The sequence below is a fragment of the Pristiophorus japonicus genome, chromosome 14 (genome assembly GCF_044704955.1).
Source record: "Pristiophorus japonicus isolate sPriJap1 chromosome 14, sPriJap1.hap1, whole genome shotgun sequence".
Classification (NCBI taxonomy): domain Eukaryota; kingdom Metazoa; phylum Chordata; class Chondrichthyes; family Pristiophoridae; genus Pristiophorus; species Pristiophorus japonicus.
Window position 1 is genome coordinate 183321235 of NC_091990.1, and position 20614 is coordinate 183341848.

At 43.4% G+C, this 20614-nt stretch overlaps 1 protein-coding gene across 1 annotated transcript in view; it reads left to right on the forward strand.

Annotated features, from left to right (window-relative positions):
• copb1 (COPI coat complex subunit beta 1) overlaps window positions 1–16894 on the forward strand; it is a 61608-nt gene extending 44714 nt beyond the window's left edge. Inside the window, exons 16-22 of the mRNA XM_070899938.1 lie at window positions 1907–2086; window positions 3707–3851; window positions 5334–5453; window positions 5759–5904; window positions 6005–6094; window positions 15866–16021; window positions 16570–16894. Of these exons, the coding sequence (XP_070756039.1) occupies window positions 1907–2086; window positions 3707–3851; window positions 5334–5453; window positions 5759–5904; window positions 6005–6094; window positions 15866–16021; window positions 16570–16629 (897 nt within the window). The 3' untranslated portion in view covers window positions 16630–16894. The remainder of the gene's footprint in view (window positions 1–1906; window positions 2087–3706; window positions 3852–5333; window positions 5454–5758; window positions 5905–6004; window positions 6095–15865; window positions 16022–16569) is intronic.
• The last annotated feature ends 3720 nt before the right edge of the window (window positions 16895–20614 follow it).

Here is a 20614-nt window from a genome sequence, read left to right on the forward strand (position 1 = left end):
TGCGGGACATTTCCTTCACGGGAGATTCAGGAGCAGCGGTGAAACTTTCTAAATCTTTCTTTTACTTCTTGATATCGTAAATTATTGATGATCCAACTTCATATTCGCCCATCAAGTTACGCACACTTCTGCCAGCTTCAGACTTCTTTATAATTTCTCATTTCTACTGAATGCTCAATACAAGACATTTTACATTGTACACCCGACAGCTCGAACTGCTTTCAATGTGTGTGACCGTTGAAAAGTGAGAGAGAAGTCCGCGCTGCGTCAATTTGTGTGTAATTGATCGTTGAAGTGAGCGAGATATTCACGTGTGTGACAGTTATATTAAATTCCGTTACAGCGGCTTTTCCATGAGATCTGTATCAGGATAAACGAGAGTTGCCTGTATAATGCAAGGGGTTGCCCACCAGTTGATTTAGGTCCTGCCCTTGGACTTTGGCTTTTTTGACCTAATTTAACTTTCTTGGCATGTTTGAACCTTCCTTTCATGTGTGCAGACTTAATCTGAAGCCATTCTTCCTTTTTAAGAACGATGTAGATATTATTGAGATCCAAGTTATATGTATGTGACAGCGGCAGGTCGGGGCCATAAAAGGAGCGGCGAGCGGCATCCATGGGCAGCGTGGAGGCGTACACTTCAGGGTACAGCGCGAGCTGGTGCAGGAGGGCGACGGCTGTGAAGAGTGACGTCATCAAGGTCCAGGCCGGTGATTGGAGCGTGGGCAGATACAGCAGGAGCGGCGAGAGACTGTGGAGCGACGTGATCAGGGCCCAGGGGCAGCACGGACCAGCCCACACTGCGATACGTGTGCGCACTCGGTCTATGCAGCAGAGCTGGTCTCCAGTTGTCTTTGGTAATCCTTGCCACTGGACCAAGACCGAGCTCTGTCAAGCCCATGTGGTGGCTGGTGTGCAACGGCCACCCCACATTAAAACAATTCACACACCGGCATCTTCCACCCTTCAGGATGTAGTTCGGGTCCTTCATTGAAACACCTGCGAATTTGTCCTTTTTTTGGCGAGGAAGCAAGTCATCCTCGTTTCGAGGGACTGTCGATGATGATGATGATGATAGGTATGTGAGGAACTGCTGTCCCCACCATAAGAGAATTAAGGGTTATGGGGAGCGGGCGGGTAAGTGGAGCTGAGTCCACGGCCAGATCAGCCATGATCTTTTTAAATGGCGGAGCAGGCTCGAGGGGCTAGATGGCCTACTCCTGTTCCTAATTCTTATGTTTATGTTCTTATGTCCTTACGATACCAGACAAATGCAACTTCAAGTCCAAGGGGAGTGATCTATTTGGTCAATACATGACTCAATTTTCTAACAGCATACATCCTGTTGGCAATTTCTCCTCCTCCTTTCTGTTGTGGTTGAAAATGAAGCCTCATCCATTCTTTTGTTACCTCCATATTCAATTATTCCAATGCTCTCTTGGCTGGCCTCTTATCTTCCATCCTCCGTAAATTTCAGCTCATCCAAAGCCCTGCTGCCCTGATCTTGACTTGCACCAAGTCCTGTTCATCCATCACTCCTGTATTCGCTGACCTACATTGGCTCGTAGTCCAACGATGCCTCAAATTTAAAATTCTCATCTTTGTGTTCAAATCCTTTCACCAACAGCCCTCTGCGATATGTTCCAAATGACCTGGTGAAATATGGCCCTTTACCCACAGGGGGAGTATGTCTGGTTGGATTGGATTCAAATTCTGATTTTCAGACTTGAGTCCAGTTCACCTAGGATTTATATTTTGGGAGTTTTGATGTGTGCTTACAGTTAACTCTTTGAACAGAGAAATTATAAATTTCATGTTCACCTCACTACTGTAAAAATGCCTGTTTGTTTGTTTAAATGTATATTGAATATTTTCCACTTTAAACCTTTTTCTTTGTGCCGTTTAGAAACAATCTGAAAAGAGAAATGTAATGGTGCAGGCAGACGATCCCATTTCCTTCATGCAGCTGATGGCTAAGAATGAGATGTCCTCGAAGGAGGACCAGTTTCAACTCAGCTTATTGGCTGCAATGGGTAACACACAACGAAAAGAAGCTTCTGATCCCTTGGCATCCAAGCTCAGCAAGGTACTGTGAAATGGCTGACCTTTCTCTATCTTTAAACAAAAAGCTCTTATAAACCTTATTACAGCCTGTGCATGCTGCCAGGTAGGTCTTCCCTGCACTGAGAAATATTTTGTGCAAATGCAATAGAAGTCTCTTAGTAAATAGCTCCCTTGTACCCAATCCACTGTTATTTTCTCCAATGTTATTTTGTAGTTATGTAGCATTTTTAACGTTTCTAAGATTTGAATCCGGAGCTGACTTTGATCACCTAATGTTGTGAATTGATGTACTCATACGGCAACATGGATTTTGCATGGTTTTGCACCTATGATTATCCACATAATGACTTCTTGGACTTGGCTGGTCATTTGAAGATGCTTGAGCTCCTCTGCTGAGTAACATTCTGCAGTTGACCAAAAGATGAACAGCTTTATCGAAGACTTAAAAAAAAAAGCATTTTGTTGGGGTGGAAGGGCTGAATTTTGTTACGGAATAGAATATTTATCTGAAATAGTTTGGATTTCATGGCCCATAATTTGCTGTGTCAGGTCTGCTGTTAGTTAAATTTGTCTTTGCACGTATAGGTTTTTAAAAGTTTTGCAAGTTGCTTAAAGTGTGAGCTGATAACGGGGCATCTGGGACAGGAGTGAACAGGGCATCTCCTTATCAATCAGATTGAAGGATTGTGAAACAGTGCCAAGACTGAGAAGCAAGTGTAAATTAGAGTGGGTGAAGTCAATGCCAAATCAGGTACAGAAAGAGAAATAGAGGGGGAAATTTAAGACTGGGTTTAGAGAAAGAAAAAAGACGGAAAGGAAAACTAACAGTGTTAAATTTTACACTTTTTTTTTAAAGTTCACAACAATTAAAACCTGAAGGAATGAGACTCCACATTTGTAATAGTTAATTTCCAGTGCCAGAGAAATTGATTGGCAGTAATTAACACTTACCACGTGGTTAAAAGGGTACTTAGACTAGAAATGCCTTGACTTAACTTTCTGTGGCATGTTTGGTTTGTGTCGACTACACACATACAGCAACTTCACACCGTTCAATGCATTTCAATGGTGAGGTCGACAGGAGATGCTGTTTTCGCGAAATTAACGGTGGAGTGGCGCATCTTCACAGCAACGTCTTTAACCTCTCCTCTGCTGTCGCCTGAAATTGCTGCAGCATTTGTGCATAAATAACGGGGAGCGCTATTAGCTTTGCTGTTATTTTGACATCAAATTATGGGCCATGTGCATAACCCAATGGCATTTTCATGATTTTCCCTTTCTGATAGCAAATCCAGAAGTTGTGAAATTCTGCTGCCTTCAGTAATTGGCAGTGGATATTTGTTTCCTAAAGGCCGAACAGTATCAGGACTTAGTCGGGTACATATTGGGACTTAACAACTTTCTCTTAGAAGGATTGTATCGACGTGATGGAGGTGTGCAGTATTTCCAAATTAGATAAATCATTAGCAGATATTTACCAAATAATGGTTTATTCATGGTCGTCATTCCTGTTTTATGTAAGTCTGATTATCGTCTACTTTTTGTTTTGATCCTGATACACTGCACATAACCAGATTCCACCGTGCAATTTTTCAAGAAAGTTATTGGATTATTGAGTTAATTATTTTATTGTCCTTTGCAGGTTACGCAACTGACTGGTTTCTCTGATCCAGTGTATGCAGAAGCCTATGTACATGTTAATCAATATGATATTGTACTTGATGTACTTGTGGTCAATCAAACCAGTGATACACTTCAGAACTGCACACTGGAATTAGCCACATTGGGTAGGTTATGGCAGTTAAGTTCAAGTTGCTGTTTTCTTTGGGGGGCAGTGTGAGCATGTTGAAGGACCTTCTTAAAACGGGTTTTCCCCACCCCTCATGACTGTGGGTAAATACACCAAGTGTGGTACAGGTCAGGAGGTTTCAAGTTCAGAATTCAGTGTTGAGTTACATTCATAGTTGTGTGGGTGAGCGGCTGTCAACAACAACTTCCATTTATATAGCGCCTTTAACATAGTGAAATGTCCCCAGGTGCTTCATAGGAATATTATGAGATAAAACATTTAACACCGAGACGCGTTAGTAGAAATTAGCGCAGGTGACCAACCACTTGGCCAAAGAGGTATGTTTTAAGGGGCGTCTTGGAGGAGGAGAGAGGGGTAAAGAGGCAGAGCGGTTTAGACAGGAAGTTCCAGAGCTTGGGGCCTAGGCATGGCCACCAATGGATGAGTGATTTTATAATCTGGGATGCTCAAGAGGGCAGACTTCTCGGGGGCGGGGGAGAATTAGAGATAGGGAGGGGCGAGGCCATGGAGAGATTTGAAAATAAGGATGATAATTTTGAAATTGAGGCGTGGCTTAACTGGAAGCCAATGTCGGTCAGCGATCACTGGGTGATGGGTGAGCGGGACTTGGTGTGAGTTAAGACACGGGCAGCCGAGTTTTGGATCACCAGTTTACTTGGGTAGAATGTGGGAGGCCAGCCAGGAGTGCGTTAGAATAGTCAAGTCGAGAAGTTTTTTTTTAAAAGCCATGGAATAGGGCTTCAGCAGTAGTTGAGCTGAGGCAAAGTCGGAGACGGGCAATGTTACGGAGGTGGAAATCGGCGGTCTTGGTAATGCTGCGGATATGTGGTTGAAAGCTCATTTCGGGCTCAAATATGACACTAAGGTTAACCTCAACCATGCTGCTTTTGCAGCAGAGTGATTGTCAGCTGCAAATGACACGTTTTCTGCAATACCAAAGAGGCCAAGGACTGCATTAACAGTGTTATAACTGGGGTGTGCCGTCTCTTTAAGAAGAAAAGTAAACACGAGTTTAAAGAGGGAGAAATATCTCAAAACTTTAATATTTATAATTTGAATGGGTTAAAGAAGGAATGAAAGAACTTGAATTCATGCTTTTCAAGTTCTTAGGATGTCCTGAAGTGTTGTACAACCAACTCGCTGCTCTTCGGATAGTGCCGTGGAATATTTTACATCTGCTTAATAATAGCAGAGGAGGCTTCATTTTAATGTCTTGCCTGAAAGGATGCAGTTGCAACAGTGCAGAACTCCCTTGGTACTGCACTGACATGTCAGCCGAGATTATGTGCTTTCCAAGTGGGCTTTAACTCACTGAATCAAAGGCAAGAGTGCTTCCACCGCAACCAATGTGGACAACTATTTTTGGCCACATTGATCGCTGTGTAAGGTCACACTTCAATAAAGGAAAGGAATCAGCAGGCTTTAAATGTGAGTAAATGTTTGACCTTTTTTTCTTTAGGTGATCTAAAACTGGTGGAGAAACCTTCGCCTCTGACTCTTGCTCCTCATGATTTTGCGAACATTAAGGCCAATGTGAAAGTAGCTTCGACAGAAAATGGCATCATTTTTGGTAATATCGGTGAGTAGGAATTTTGTTTAGTCAAAAACAATTGTGTGTTAGGCCTGAAGAAAAATGTCAGAAGTGAGATCCTTGCTCCTGCCTTTTTAAAAGAAGATTTTGTGGATTTTTGTTGAAAAGGCAACAAATCTTTCTTTCGACCATTGAAAATGGGGTGATTTAAAGCTAATGTGTTTTAATATTCTTTAAAGTGGGGAATTGAATTTTGAACATAGTTTTTAATTTCAACTTCTGACATAACTTTTTCTCCAATGGAAGAATTGAACTACTTAACTGACAGTTCTGTCTTGTATCTGTGTTTGCAGTATATGATGTATCTGGGGCAGCCAGTGACCGAAACTGCGTGGTGCTGAGTGACATTCACATTGATATCATGGACTATATTCAGCCAGCCTTGTGCACTGATGCAGAGTTTCGGCAGATGTGGGCAGAGTTTGAATGGGAGAATAAGGTAGGGAAACCATTTACCAAAATAATACTTTTCTTTCGACGATTAGTGACTTTTCATGGATGATTGGATGATTCTCATTTGTTTTTCTTTTCTGATTAAGGTTACAGTTAACACGAACATTACTGACCTAAATGAATACTTGCAGCACATTCTTAAATCTACCAACATGAAGTGTTTGACTCCAGAGAAGGTGTGTACTACTTTGATATTGAAGTTGTAACGGTATCATAAAATCATAGAATAATTACAGAACAGAAGCTGGCCATTCGGCCTATCGAGCCCGTGCCTGCTCTCTGCAAGAGCACTTCAGCTAGTCCCACTCCCCCAGTAGTTAATGTTAAGTCCTGACTCTAATGTACTGACTTACACGAGACACAGGCTGAAGTTGAATGTTCAGCCATGAACTCATTGAATGGCGGTGCAGGCTAGAAGGGCCGAATGGCCTACTCCTGCACCTATTTTCTATGTTTCTAAGTCAGGGTCACTCAGGACCTGCACCTTTAATTCCAGCTCTCCAGTGCTGCACTTGCCTGAGACCTCCCTTTACATACCTCAGTGGGACAGGTATGGAGTGTCTCCTGCAAGTGCACCCCTGGTGGTAAGGTATGCTTATTGTTACAGGTCATATCCAGTTACAGTCATGTAAAGCATGGTAAGATACAGTTATATACAGTAATGTGAGATACATGACATCCCCTCCCCCAAGGTCTTATTGCCTTTATAGATTCAGTCTCTCAGGTGGTCTGCGCTCTCGCGTGGAGCGTCTTAGTTGTGGTTCAGTTGTTTGCCTTGGTGCCTGTTTTTCGTTCGGTGTGATTGCTGGTATCTTGCCTGGGCTGTCTGTTGAGACTGCCCTTTCCTCAGGTTGTTCCACCTGTCTGTCCACCAGGTGTGGTGAGAGTTCCACATTGTAGTCTGCCTCTGGTTCTTCAGTGTTATCAGTGAATCTACTTTTTACTTGGTCTACATGCCTCCGGCAGGTTTGGCCATTGTCCATTTATACAACCAGTAGCCTGTTTCCCTCTTTGTTACTGTCCCTGCAAGCCATTTGGGACCCCGGCCATTGTTTAGCACAAACACTTTGTCCCCTATCTCATTCCACCTCCCGCTCGAGTTTTAGTCATGGTACTCAGTTAGCTTTTGACGCTTAGCCTCAACAATTTCATGCATGTCTGGGAGGATTAACGAAAGCCTGGTCTTTAAGGTTCGTTTCATCAATAGTTGCACGGGGGGAACCCCAGTCAACGAATGCGGACGAGATCTGTATGCCGGCAGCAGTTGCGACAGGCGGCTCTGCAGCGTGGGACCTTGTATTCTGAGCATGCCTTGTTTAATGATCTGCACTGCTCACTCCGCCTGGCCATTGGAGGCCGGCTTGAAACGTGATTTATACCGTGGTCAACCATAAAATCGTGAAATTCTGCGCTGGTGAAGCACGGACCATTATCACTGACCAATATGTCAGGAATGCCGTGCGTTACAAACATGGTTCTAAGGCTCTCCACAGTGGTGGAGGTGGTGCTCGAGTTTAAAATGGTGCACTCGATCCATTTTAAAAATGCATCAACGACTACGAGGAACATTTTGCCCATGAATGGGCCCGCATAGTCTACATGTACCCGCGACCACGGTTTGGTGGGCCAGGGGCTTTGCGGGGCCTCCCTGGGGGCATTACTGAGTTGGGCACAAATGATGCACCGACGGACACAGAGCTCCACGTCTGCATCAATGCCAGGCCACCAGACATGAGATCTGGCTATGGCCTTCATAAGGATGATCCCCGGGTGCTCGCGATGGAGCTCCCGGACAAACGCCTCCCTGCCTCGTAAGGGCATAACTACTCGGCTGCCCCACGTCAGGCAGTCTGCCTGTAGTGAGAGTTCATGCATGTGCCTATGGAAGGGTTTGATCTCCTCGGGGCAGGCATCGCGAGCCTCTGCCCAGTCACCGGTCAAAACGCATCTTTTAACTAGAGATAACGTGGGGTCGCTGGTCGTCCAGGCTCTGATTTGGCGAGCCGTCATGGGCGAACCTGTGGATTCAAAGGCATTGATTGCCATGACCATCTCACAGTCCTGTTCGTCGGACCCTTCTGTGGTCGCCAGGGGTAGCCTGCTAAGTGCATCGGCACAGTTGTCTGTGCCTAGTCTGTGCCTTATTGTGTAGTTGTAAGCCGCCAGCATGAATGCGTGCCGAGGCATTGGCGTTTATTGCCTTGCACTTGGATAGTAGGGATGTGAGGGGTTTGTGGTCGGTTTCTAACGCAAACTTGACCCCAAGAACGTATTGGTGCATCTTTTTGACACCGTACACGCACACGAGCGCCTCCTTCGCAACCATACCATACTTGCGCTCCGCCCGCGAAAGTGACCTGGAGGCATAAGCAACGGGCTGCAATTTACCCGCATCATTGACGTGCTGTAACACGCACCTGACCCCGTACGCTGACACATCACACGTAAGAACTAACTTTTTACCTGGGTCAAAAAAGGTTAAAACACTGTTGGAACACAGAAGGTTGCGTGCCTTATTGAAGGCGCGTTCTTGGGCGTCCCCCCAAAACCAATCACACCCCTTTCTGAGTAGCACGACGAGAGGTTCCAGCAGCGTGCTCAAGTTCTGCTTAAAGTTCCCAAAGTAATTGAGTAGCCCGAGAAAGGCGCGCAGTTCCGAGACATTCCGGGGCCTGGGTGACAGGCGAATCGCTTCGGTTTTGGATTCGGTTGGGCGGATTCCATCAGCGGCAAACCTTCTGCCCAAAAATTCAACCTCAGGCGCGAGAAACGGACACTTGGATTTCTTAACTCTTCGGCCTACCCGATCCGATCGACTTAGTACTTCCTCAAGATTGCGGAGATGAGAGTCGGTGTCCCTGCCCGTGATGAGTATGTCATCTTGAAACACAACCGTCCCCAGGATGAACTTGAGCAGACTTTCCATGTTCCGCTGGAATATAGCAGCTGCCGACCTGATGCCGAATGGGCATCGATTGTACACAAAAAGGCCTCGATGTGTGTTGATGGTGGTGAGTAGCTTAGACTCTTCGATCAGTTCTTGCGTCATATACGCAGATGTGAGGTCAAGTTTCGAGAAAAGATTTCCTTCAGCCAACGTAGCAAATAGGTCCTCCGCTCTGGGCAGTGGGTATTGGTCCTGTAGGGAGACTCTGTTTATGGTAGACTTGTAATCCCCACAGATTCGCACGGATCCATCAGGCTTCATGACGGGGACGATGGGACTTGCCTTCCCGCAGAAGCCGGTCCAGTTCGTTTTCAATCTTTTCCCTCATCACATAAGGCACAGCTCTAGCCTTGTGATGGACCGGTCTGGCATTCTGTGTAATGTAGATTTTAACTTTAGCCCCTTTGAAGGTGCCCACACCTGGCTGAAAGAGATGTTCAAAACGGCTTAGAACTGTTGAGCAGGAGGTCCGTTCCTCTGACGACATGGCGTGAACATCATCCCATTTCCAATTAAGTTCTGCTAGCCAGCTTCTCCCCAACAGGGCTGGGAGATCCCCGGGGACAATCCACAGGGAAAGTGGGTGCACCATCCCTTTGTGTGTGACTGAGAGCATGGCGCTGCCAAGGACTGGGACGATTTCTTTAGTATAGGTCCTTAGTTTGGTGTCGATCTTTGTGAGTTTTGGTCTGTTTCTTTTGTGCGGCCACAGCTATTCAAATTGTTGAACGCTCATGAGGGATTGACTGGCCCCCGTGTCCAGTTCCATGTTGACGGGTATCCCGCTGAGTAGAACCCTCATCATAATTGGAGGCGTCTTGGTGTAAGAACAGTGGACATTGATCGTGTTAACCCGCTGTGCCTCGGCGTCCCGTGCACTGTTCCAACCGTCTTCTGGTCCGCTTTCCGACCCTTCCGATTCGTATACCAGCCGAGCTGCTGTTTTTCTGCACATGCGAACCAGATGCCCTGTGTAGTTGCAGTTTCTGCAAACGGCATGCTGAAATCGACACCCCCTGGTTGAGTGCCTTCTCCCACATCTCCAACACAGACCGTTTCCATTGTTTCTGAAGGATGAGCTGCGTCTGGCTGATCTCCCTTGAGCTTCTCTCAATCTGTTGATTGCTCGCATTGTGGGTTGATGAGGTGTGATCGGCCGTTCATGTGGCCCTTGATTTTGATGGCTTCTGGCGCCACTGCCTGCTGTTGAAGGCCTGCTCTCCTGCCTTTGTCTGTGTGTGGGGGTAGCGGTTTGTTTCACAATGTTCCGATGCCTCGTTGGTTGTCGTACCCGAAGTATAGATCAGCCTCGTTTCTTCTTCGCCTGCCAAGAACGTCTGTGTGACCAGTGCTGCTGCCTCTAGAGTCAAGTTCTTAGTCTCTATAAGCTTTCGGAATATGCCTGCGTGGCCTATTCCTTCAATAAAAAAGTCTCTCAGTACTTCTCTCCTTAGTTCATCGGGGAACTCACATCTGGAGCATTGTGTCCAATTCTGAGCGCCACACTTTCGGAAGGATGTCTCGGCCTTGGAGAGGATAAAGAGGAGATTTACCAAAATGGTTGCATGCATGACTTCAGTTATATGGAGAGGCTGGAGCTGTTTGTCGTGGGAGATTTAATCGAGGTGTTAAAAGTTATGAGGGGTTTTGATGGAAATTGTTTCCCCTGGCAAGAAAGTCGGTAACCAGACACACCAGCACTGCTTTCAGATAACTGGCAAAAAATCCAGGGGAAAATGAGAAAAAAAATGTTAAGCAGCAAGTTGTTACAATCTGGAATGCACGAACTGAAAGGGTGGTGGATGCCAATTCAATCGTAACTTTCAAAAGGGAATTAGATACATACTTAAAAAGCAAAAATTTGCTTGGATATGAGGAAAGCGAAGTGGTATGGGAGCTGCTTAGATTTTTCAAAGGACCAGCACAGACACGATGGGCTGAATGGCCTCCTGTGCTGTATATCTAAAGTCAGATGCTTCTATGTGTCATGCAATGTTGACACATTTTTATGGACAGGCGAGATTGAAGATGACAATGTGACAGATCTCCACAAGAAACCTTGTGGTGTTTTGAAAGACACTTTACCAGTCCTTGAAACGCTTCATTAATTTTTCTTTGGGATTTTTATTTTTATCCCCCTTCTCATGGTGTTGATTCCTTGCTGTGCTGCACTTGTTTTTGATCATCCTCTGGTACCTTGCCCAAGTGACTACTGCTCATTTATGAGCCTCAACAGTGAATGTTGGTCGGCCATTCAGTCAACCGGTTGCCACATTTCAGCAAGTTCTCAGCTTTGCCCAAAGTCCATGCACGCTTCCATCAGATATCTCTGCACAGTCGATTTGACTTGGTGAGCCACTGAATGAAATCATAGCACTCTTCAGCTTAGAGTTGGACCCGAGGAACTTCCTGGTCTATCTAGCTCGACGACTCGCAGGATGAACTCTCTGCGCCAGTGAGGATGCAAGTTACTGTACGACGTAGTTTGTTGAAGTGGAATTCTGTTTTTAGCCACCTTTGCGAATGTGTTCCTGATGTTGTGTCTCGTCCCTTTGACCAATCAACAATAGCAGCAACACCTTGCAGTTATATTGTGCTTTAATGTAGAAAAGTACCCCAAGGCTTCAGAGGTGTAATCAGACCAAAATGGACACCGAGCAAAAGATCAAATTATTGGAAGGGGTGACTAATAGCTCTGTCCATGGAGTTTTAGGGAGTGCCTTTAAAGGAGGAGAGGAAGGTAGAGCGGTGGATAGGTTTTTTAAATTAAAAAAAAAAACTCCAGGAAATAAAATTTAAACTCAAAATGGAACACCTGGAATTTTAATGCACAATTATTGGACCTGCAAATATGGCTCTTTAGTAGAAAAGTTTTGTTCCACAATTCTGTATTGGGATCAATACTGTTTTTTAATTTAATTATTTGCATCAGATTCAGAAACTTGATGCAAAGTGGTCCAATTTGCAGATACCAAACTTGAAGAAGAAGTGGATTTAGAGGAGGCAGCTCAGAAATCATAGAATAAGTTGGATAAAATACTAAGGTGGGCACAAAAATGGCAGATGAAAGTGAATGCAGGCAGGAGTAAATTACTGCATACAGGAAGATAAAATAAACATGTACTTCACGAATGGTGTAATCAATAAAGCCAATAAATGTTGAACTGTGTACCAGAACAGTAGACCACAAGGTGGAGGAATTTGTCATTAAACTTTATTGTGCTCCATTCACTCTAGGCCTTTGATACTGCATTCAGTTTGCTCACTGAGACAAAAGGGTGACAGTCCAGCTTAGAGACAGTGCAGAGGGGAGCCCTGAGGCTGATGCCTAGTGTCAATAGGCTGATCTATAAATAAAGACTGAAAAGAATTGGGCAAGTGTATCTCCCATGGTGCTGCTCATGGGACGTCAGAGCATGTGCTATTTTGTAAGGGAGGAACGTTGTGCGCTGTGAAATATTATGGCCTGGATTTTGTGTTCCTCATGACTCTGTGCATGTGTGAAAACCTAGAACTTGTGATCTGTCAAGGTTTGCCTTAATGATAATTCGCATCGACCGACCCCAAAATCACTTTTGCTGGCACAGAGTTGCACTACTTGCCCAACAAATGCCCACAAAACGCTTTTGCCTAATAAAAGCAGGAGTAGGGTCTGCTTTCACCAGCAGGAAGGTTAATATAAATCTTAATTTAAAAATAAAAAATCGTGTGCAAACATTTAAAATTAGTTTATGTAAATTTTGGCCCGGATTAAAATGTTTAAAATTATTTTTCAAAGAACTAAGTTTTTATTGTAAATACCTTTATTGAAGGGACTTTGAATTAACTGTGAACATTTATTTTTATTACAATTGTATAAATTATTTAATTGGGATTCCTAATATGGTTATGGGGATTCTGTTCGTAAATGGAATCCCCATAAGCATATGAAGAATCCTCCATTCTCTTTGGAGGACCTGGTCCACGGATCCCAGGGGTGCAGAAGTATCCCTGGGGTGCGTGGACCTTTACGCAGGCCCAGGTTCCAAAATCCTCGCAGCCTGGGAGCCTAACGGTAGATGTGGATTTTTTTATCGGGTCTGAGGTATGCTCCAGAGCTATGCCTCCTCCTGCCAATTCCAGCTGAATGTATTATTCTGCTGAAGTCTTGGTGTGTAAATCTCCATAATTGCTCTGTGTTCTTTAAGTTTAGGATCAGTTAGGGTGCTGCAGATGGGAAGGCGGTGGGGTTAGGGATAACTGTCCCATGAGTGTGGGGAGGAAGGTGGATGGACTAAGGGAGAGGTAAGGAAGGTGTGTGGATGGGCCAAGGGGGTAAGTAGAGAGGACTGTGAATAGGCTAAGGAAGAAGTCCTTTAGCGCAATGGATACTATGTCATGTAGCTACAGGTGAGTTTCTTTCTAATTTTCGACACCGTAGGGGAAATTTGGCAGAACTGTCAACCGGTGAGGTCCCCAGAGATCCTTGCTCGGGGTCATCTCCAAGATTAGATGATGAGACCTGGGCAGTATATAAAAACATTGGTGTTAATTCTTGGACTGCAGCTTTTCAGGGTGGTGGGGTTAAGGGGTCACTTCTTGGAAGGTGGGTGGTCTATGTAAATCTGTGTATGAACCGGGATCCTAAAGGCAAGGCGATTTATGAAGAGACTGGATCACTGAATGTATTTCACATGAGCCTTATTGTGCACTGCCACCCAGTGGAATTGTTTGAGCTACATGCTAACACTGCTGCTGGGTTTAAGAGCAAGAATCAAGGTACAGTGGTGGGGTGTGAGCCAATGTTACATAACGAATCTGTTGTTTTAGTCTGGGTAAATTATAGTGCAACCAACAGCAGAACACTGACTGAATAACTCAAATTCTGATTTTAATAATGGCATTGCAGGATTTATACTGGTGTTTTGGAGATTAAATTCCATGACTCACCATTTTTCTATTAATCATGATTAGTATGTGATCGTTTTATATTTTCAGTCTCTTTTTCTCTCTTTCTTTAAAACTTAGGATACAAAAAGACAGTAAGCAAACTAATCGATTGGAGGTGGGTGTGTGGAGTTTAACAGTCGTGGCAAGGGGGCTGTTGCATTGTAGATTTAATGGGTATTGCGTTTCTTTGGATAACTGGACTGGCACCACTCGGGAAGTGGGAGTGAGGTGACCGGGCCTGGCAGCATAATGGGAAAGCTTATCCAGAATTTCAGAATCCTGGTTCTGTGGGCAATGTGATGGGTGTCGGGGTATGGCAGCATTGAACCCAGGAGAATGTGGCCCGACTCATTCATGGCCAGAAACTTTTTTTTAACACTTTGCTTATTTTTTTAAATAAAGGTCTCGGCTAGATTCCAGGCTTTTGTTTCAAGAGTAGCACCTGATGACCTGCCACATGCAGGATTGGGTTGTGGTGGGAAGAGAGGAGGAGAAGTCAAGACTGGAAATACGAGCTGTGAAGGTGTTTGGAAACCAGTCCCAACACCCATCCCGCCCCCTCTTGTAGCAGAGGGTACCTAGCTGGGTATGGCAGCAGGTTAGCATTAGTGCAAACCAAAAAATTATGTCCAGCAAGTGCACACAGCGAGCTGGATCTGGCCAGCTCTGCTCCTTTTCTGCAGTTTTAAAGTTTAGAAATATACACAAATGTCAAAGCACTTCAAAGAACATAGAGCCTGAGGAGGGTGGAACTGTTCAGAACAGCACTGCTCAGCTCGACAATGCAAATCAGCAGCCAGAAGTCCGAAATGAGTCATTTTAGGAGAATGAACCAATCGGAAGTATTGCAATTTGAAATGTGACGGGCAGTGTTGCATATTGTGCACTTTCTGTAAATGCATACTTTTAAATGATTATAGATAGATCGTTCAAATCTGTGACACGATATAATGTTAAGGAACCATTAGTTCTCAGTTAAATATTGTTTAAGTTTGGTTTGTAAAGCAGTGCATTAATCTTGTGTGACATTGATGCTATTTCTCTGCTTTTGTCTGAGGCAATCCCATTCTTGTAAAGGTGTAACCTCTGATTAATGGTTAGCGTTGAGGATCTAACTGGGACAGAAGTGGTGTTTCTTTCTACATAAACCCTAAGGGCTAGAAATTCGGTTCTTGGCGATAATTGTATTTTTTCGCCCAAATTATCGTTATGGCAACGCTATGGCTATGAGGCAGTAAATTCGAGCTTCAGTTTGCGCAGCCGTAAAAATCGGTGTTGTACGAGGATTCATGGCGCAAACCTCGATCCTCGGCAATTTACTCCAAGGTTGATACCATTGCGAGTTGGGCCAAGGGAGGAGGAAAAAACACCAAAAAATAAATAGCAAAAAACACACAATTTAAAAATCATAAGACATTTAACTAGCGAATCGCTGCAAAAGAATTAAAAAATAAAAAATAACTTTTTTTTTACAGGTTTTCATATTTACTGCTGTTCCAAGTGCTGCAATGCAGATTTTTCCTTGTTTTTTTTTAATCCTAAATATGCTTGCATTCAGAGCCAAATTTTTGGCGAAAGCGATATTTGGAGTGTTGAATGGCGAGCCCCTCTCTCCCGTGGTATTTGAAAAGCGCCATCGCAAAACGTCTCCGAATTTCCCGCTGCACCATATTTTGCCCAAAAAAAACGGTTGCAAGGCAGTGAATTTTTAGCCCACAAACTTCAACTGTTCACTCCAAAATAGTACAGTTCTGAATTGCAGTTTTTTTGAAGGATTCCTCTAATTGTATCGATACAATCTTCTGTGGGGGGGGGGCCTTAAAAACATTATTTACAAATTCACTTTTATGAGTGGGTTCATCTCAATTTTTGTTAAATAAATTACAGTAACTTATTTGCTCATTTTCTTTTCAGTGTCGGCATGACCACAACATCACATTTGTGCTTTAAACAATTCCTTTGGTCAAGGAGTTTCCCTGTATTTTTTGGGGGGAAAACTGCTAATGGCAACTAATTAAACCAATCAGAAAACAGATGGTTTGGATTGATGTGAAAATGTCTTTGTTTTCAGGCTCTTTCTGGTTATTGTGGTTTTATGGCTGCCAACCTCTATGCTCGGTCCATATTTGGGGAAGATGCACTTGCAAATGTTAGCATCGAGAAACCAGTTCACCTTGGACCAGATGCTTCTGTGACTGGTCACATACGCATTCGGGCAAAGAGTCAGGTAAGTAGTAAAATACAGTATCCTTAATGAGTGCACGATGGTTAACTGCAGGTGCAGCATCCAACAGTCGGAGTTCCGGAATGTTCCAGAATCCGGACCGATCAGTGGCAGGGTCATCCTGTAAAATCTGTAAAATGTTCTTGAATCTGGACCCGACAATGCTGCCGATCTCAGCTCCGCTGCTGCCTGACCTCTGGCCTCGCCTTGCTGCCCTTACCCGGACAGCTCCTCGCCGGGTCCCCCCCCTCACCCCCCCCTTTCTGACGTTCCAGAATTCGGCAATACCCGAACCTGGGCTCAGGTGTTTCCAGAAACGTGACGTCAGAAAGACATTCCGGATTTTTCCCAGACTTTGGAACGGCCTCGTACCTGAGGGTTCCAGATTTGGGACGCTGCACCTGTATAAGTTAATCTTGTCATACACTGCTTGTTCTTGGAAACACAGAATCTGAAGCTACATTTCGGTTTCAAATGAAACGTTGAACATTCCTGCATCGAGCAAATGCCCTGTATGTCATCTTTCTTTCACTATGTCTCTTATCTTACAGGGAATGGCTCTCAGTTTGGGCGATAAGATCAACCTGTCTCAGAAGAAAGCAAAAGCATAGCGGCTTTTTCAAACATCCCTATTGGCTTAAAGTAATGTTAGTTTAATCCAGCAAAATCCTATGTTTATCTATAAATGAAAGATCATAGATGTTGAGTATGTTGAAGAGAGCTTGTGATTTTGTTGAGCTCTACATGAAATCAAGCTTCTATTACACATTTCAAAAGACTAGAATTCTTTCCTTTTGTCTTGCTCCAGAGGTCCCTTGTTTTACACTAAAGTTTATCAATTATAATAAAGATACAAAATTCTGCAAGTGTGCTGTGTTCACCTGGTCATGTGTATTGGGATTATGTCATAAAATTTATCTGTATATGCAAATATAGTAGAAATGCAAATAATTGATTAATTGTTTTGAGTGGAAGGATCTGGTTACCAAAATAGTTGCCAAAGAAAGGAAACTGTTCATGCTCACATTACCGATGGAAACTCATCTCTTGATAATTACAATGGATATTTACTTGAATATGAAGCTTTGTACATCAGCCGCAACATCATCGGAGTGCAATCTGCAAGCGTGTTCGGGATGAGAGGTGTAATCGAGTGCTCGTAAAGATTTGGAAATTGAGAAAATAGAGGATAACCATCTCTCCTGCATTGTTTGTATGATGCTATCACCAGAATTGGATGTGCATCTCCATGTAGAGTTGTGTTTTTAATTTAGACACTTGTCTCACCCAGTAGAGGAACAGTTCTACGATTTGGTTTGTTTTGACTTGCAATCTATCAGTCTTAATGGGCAAGCATTGGCACTTTTAAAATGTAGACATTTCTTAAGTATGTACAATACCATCCCTCCATTTATCCCTTTCACAAGGCAAATTTGAGCACTTAAATTTTTTTTTTTCACTTAATGGTTCAAGGCATATGGTTTCCCATTATTGCAATGGATAGTAAATAGGCAATTAATAGCCATTCTGAGACACTTGTTTCTGAAAGAAAATTGTATTTTAATGAACAATGGATTTTTATTTGGTACATTAATTTTGACTTTTAAGATCTGTTTATTTTAATGTTTTTAGGCAATAACATTAATCATTGAAGCGTGGTTACCCATAAAATTATTTGTTTGTGCTGGAGTTAAATTCTAAAACCATAATGCTCTACTGTGTGTTTCCAAACTATATTGAATGAGTTTTAAAGGCCTTGGGAACTGGCAAGTAACCAGATACCATTGATCAACCATTCAAAACTACCCTACAGTTAATTTGCAGTCTTATAATTAATTCCCAGGTATCCACTCTTCTGAATATATTAGCCTTTGCTAATCACATTTCTTTCTTGATTTTCAAATTAAGATAGTCTTTTTGTAATTTATTTTTAGCAGGGCAAGTCCAATCACAACTGAATGCTAACACTACACTCTATAAAGATCAATAATTTATACAGTTGTAATAAAGACTAAGAAAACATAACTTGTAATCTCAATTCCAGTGAGCATATAAGAATATGTGAACTGCAGTTGGATTGATTGGGAACCAGTTATAGAGGGGGTTTATGCTCCCCATTCACCAATGGTTGCTGTCACAATCCTTTTTACAATGTTTCCTCAGAAGCATGCTAACTAAAGCAGGCACAGCACTACCTGTTACAAAAAAAAACTGGAGGAACCAACAAGCAAAGCAGCAGTCATGGTCTGGTATAATTTGCTGCTTCTTTCATAATCCAGCGTGCATGTACTAAACCAGGAAGCCTGGGTATTTTGAGAAGTCGAAGTCTCGTTTCGCATTTGAACCAAAGATAGGATAGAGGTGTCAAATTAAAAAGCAGGATCTTTGGTATTTCTCATGTACATACTGTCCCTCGGTGACATCATGCAACAGCACAACATCCTCGCTCAACCCCTCCACTGTCTCTCAATTGTCAGGCTGCTTATCTGACATTCAGTACTGGATAAGCAGAAATTTCCTCCAGCTGAACATTTGGAAGACCGGTCCCCTGGAAGAAATCATGGATTGGAAGAAATCGTGACTTGAGACAAAAAAGCTTCTTCAGACTGGTAGAATTGAAAGATTCATTCCATGGTACAAGCTAGTTAAACAGCATGAACATAAATAACAAGCAGCTACAACTATCTGAAAGCCAAGAATGGCATATCTGACGGAAACCGTGGGAGAATAAGGGTAGGAGCGATGGGCCTTCAGAAACTATAAACGTGAAAACCATGTGAAGAGAGGGTTTCATCTAAAGAGTTGAGACAACTCGATGAGTCGTTGGGCACCCTGATTTGGGAAGAGCTCTTATAGGTTAAATGGTCCTGTCCATCACTTTACCCCAGGCCCACCCTTAAAAAGACAATAAAAGATGTATCTAAAGTGCTTTTCAGGGCAGACGGTGCAGAGAAGAGCTGTTCGTACTACCCGCCCTCTGTCCGATTGGGACTAATGGCTACTTGTCACGGTGGTATGTCCACTATGTCTATCCTGATTGTGTGTTGTGTTTGACCATATTTGAACTACTGCTCCTTAATAAAAATGCCTCGTCACTCCCAAGACTCTTTGGGTAATCTGTGTGTGACCTGAGATCCTAATCTTACACCCCGCCACGAACTCTGTTCCCTCGCCACTGGCTCTATCCATCTCCCTGCGACAGTCGGAGGTTGAACCGGACTGTTTGCAACCATAGTGCTGTATTTGACCCCGAGATGAGTTTCAGACCACATAACTGCACCATCATTCAGACCGCATATTTACACCTTTGTAACATTGCCCAACTCTGCCCGTGCCTCCGCTTATCTGCTGAAACTCTCATCCACAAAGCATTTTAACATAGGCTCATGGGGAGGGGATTTGGAGTAATATACTTTCGGTTAAATAGGAGAGAGGTTAAAGAAAAGGACTGAAGGGAAGAGAAAAAGAACAGCAGGGTTAATGTGCAAAGCATTAGAAAGCTGTAGAATTAAAGACAGTAATTAGAAGTGACTGACATAATTATGTAATAATGTAAACTGGGAACTAAATATTTTCAGGAGAGACTCCGTAGAAGGATAGGGTGCATGGTGACCTTGTAAATTAAGTCGATGATTCGAGCCTGAGAAAGTTAAGTTTTTATGTGTGGCAGACAGTCTGTCTGGATTGCGTAAGATACGGGTTTTGCTGCCATATTGAGGTACTACCGATCATTAAATAGTGAGAAAGAAATTGAGGAACTTTTAGGCTTAATGGAGATGTTTGTAACAACTTATCTAGTGCTTTTTTTTTAGTGCCTTTAATGTTGTAAAATATTGCAAGGCCCTTCACAAGATCATAATCAAACAAAATTTGACATCGAGCTCCATGAGATGTTGGACAGGCGACCAAAAACTTGGTCGAAGAGTTAGATTTTAAGGAACGTTTTAAAGGAGGAAACTGAAACCGGTTTTGGGATTAAATTCAAGAACTTTGGCCCGAGGCAGTTGATGGCACAGCCGGCAATAGTGGTGTGATGAAAATAGGCCAGAATTGGAGGACTGTAGCGATCTGAGGGTTGTAGGATTGGAGGAGGATACAGAGATAGGGATGGGTGAGGCTATGGAAAGATTTGAACAAAAGGATGAGCTTTTTAAATTTGAGGCATAGCTGGAATGGGAGTCAGTGGTCGCATAGTGGTTATGTTACCAGATTAGTAATCCTAGACTAATCCAGAATATGAGTTCAAATCCCACCACAGTAGATGGGGCAGTTCCATTCAAAATAATTAAAATAAATGTATTGTTCACTAATGTCCTTTGAAGGAAGGAAATCTTCTGTCCTTCCCTCGTCTGGCCTATCTTTGACTCTCGACCACAGCAATGTGGTTGATTCTTAACTGCCCTCGGAGATGGCCCAGCAGGCTACTCTGTTGTATTCAAGAAGGCAGTTCACCACCACCTTCTCGAGGACAATTAGGGATGGGCAATAAATGCTAGTCTTGCCGTCGATGTCCACACCCCATGAATACATTTTTTAAATAAACAAGGTGATACACTAAGTCGTTAGCGGTTTTGCAAGCTACAGCATTTACAGTAT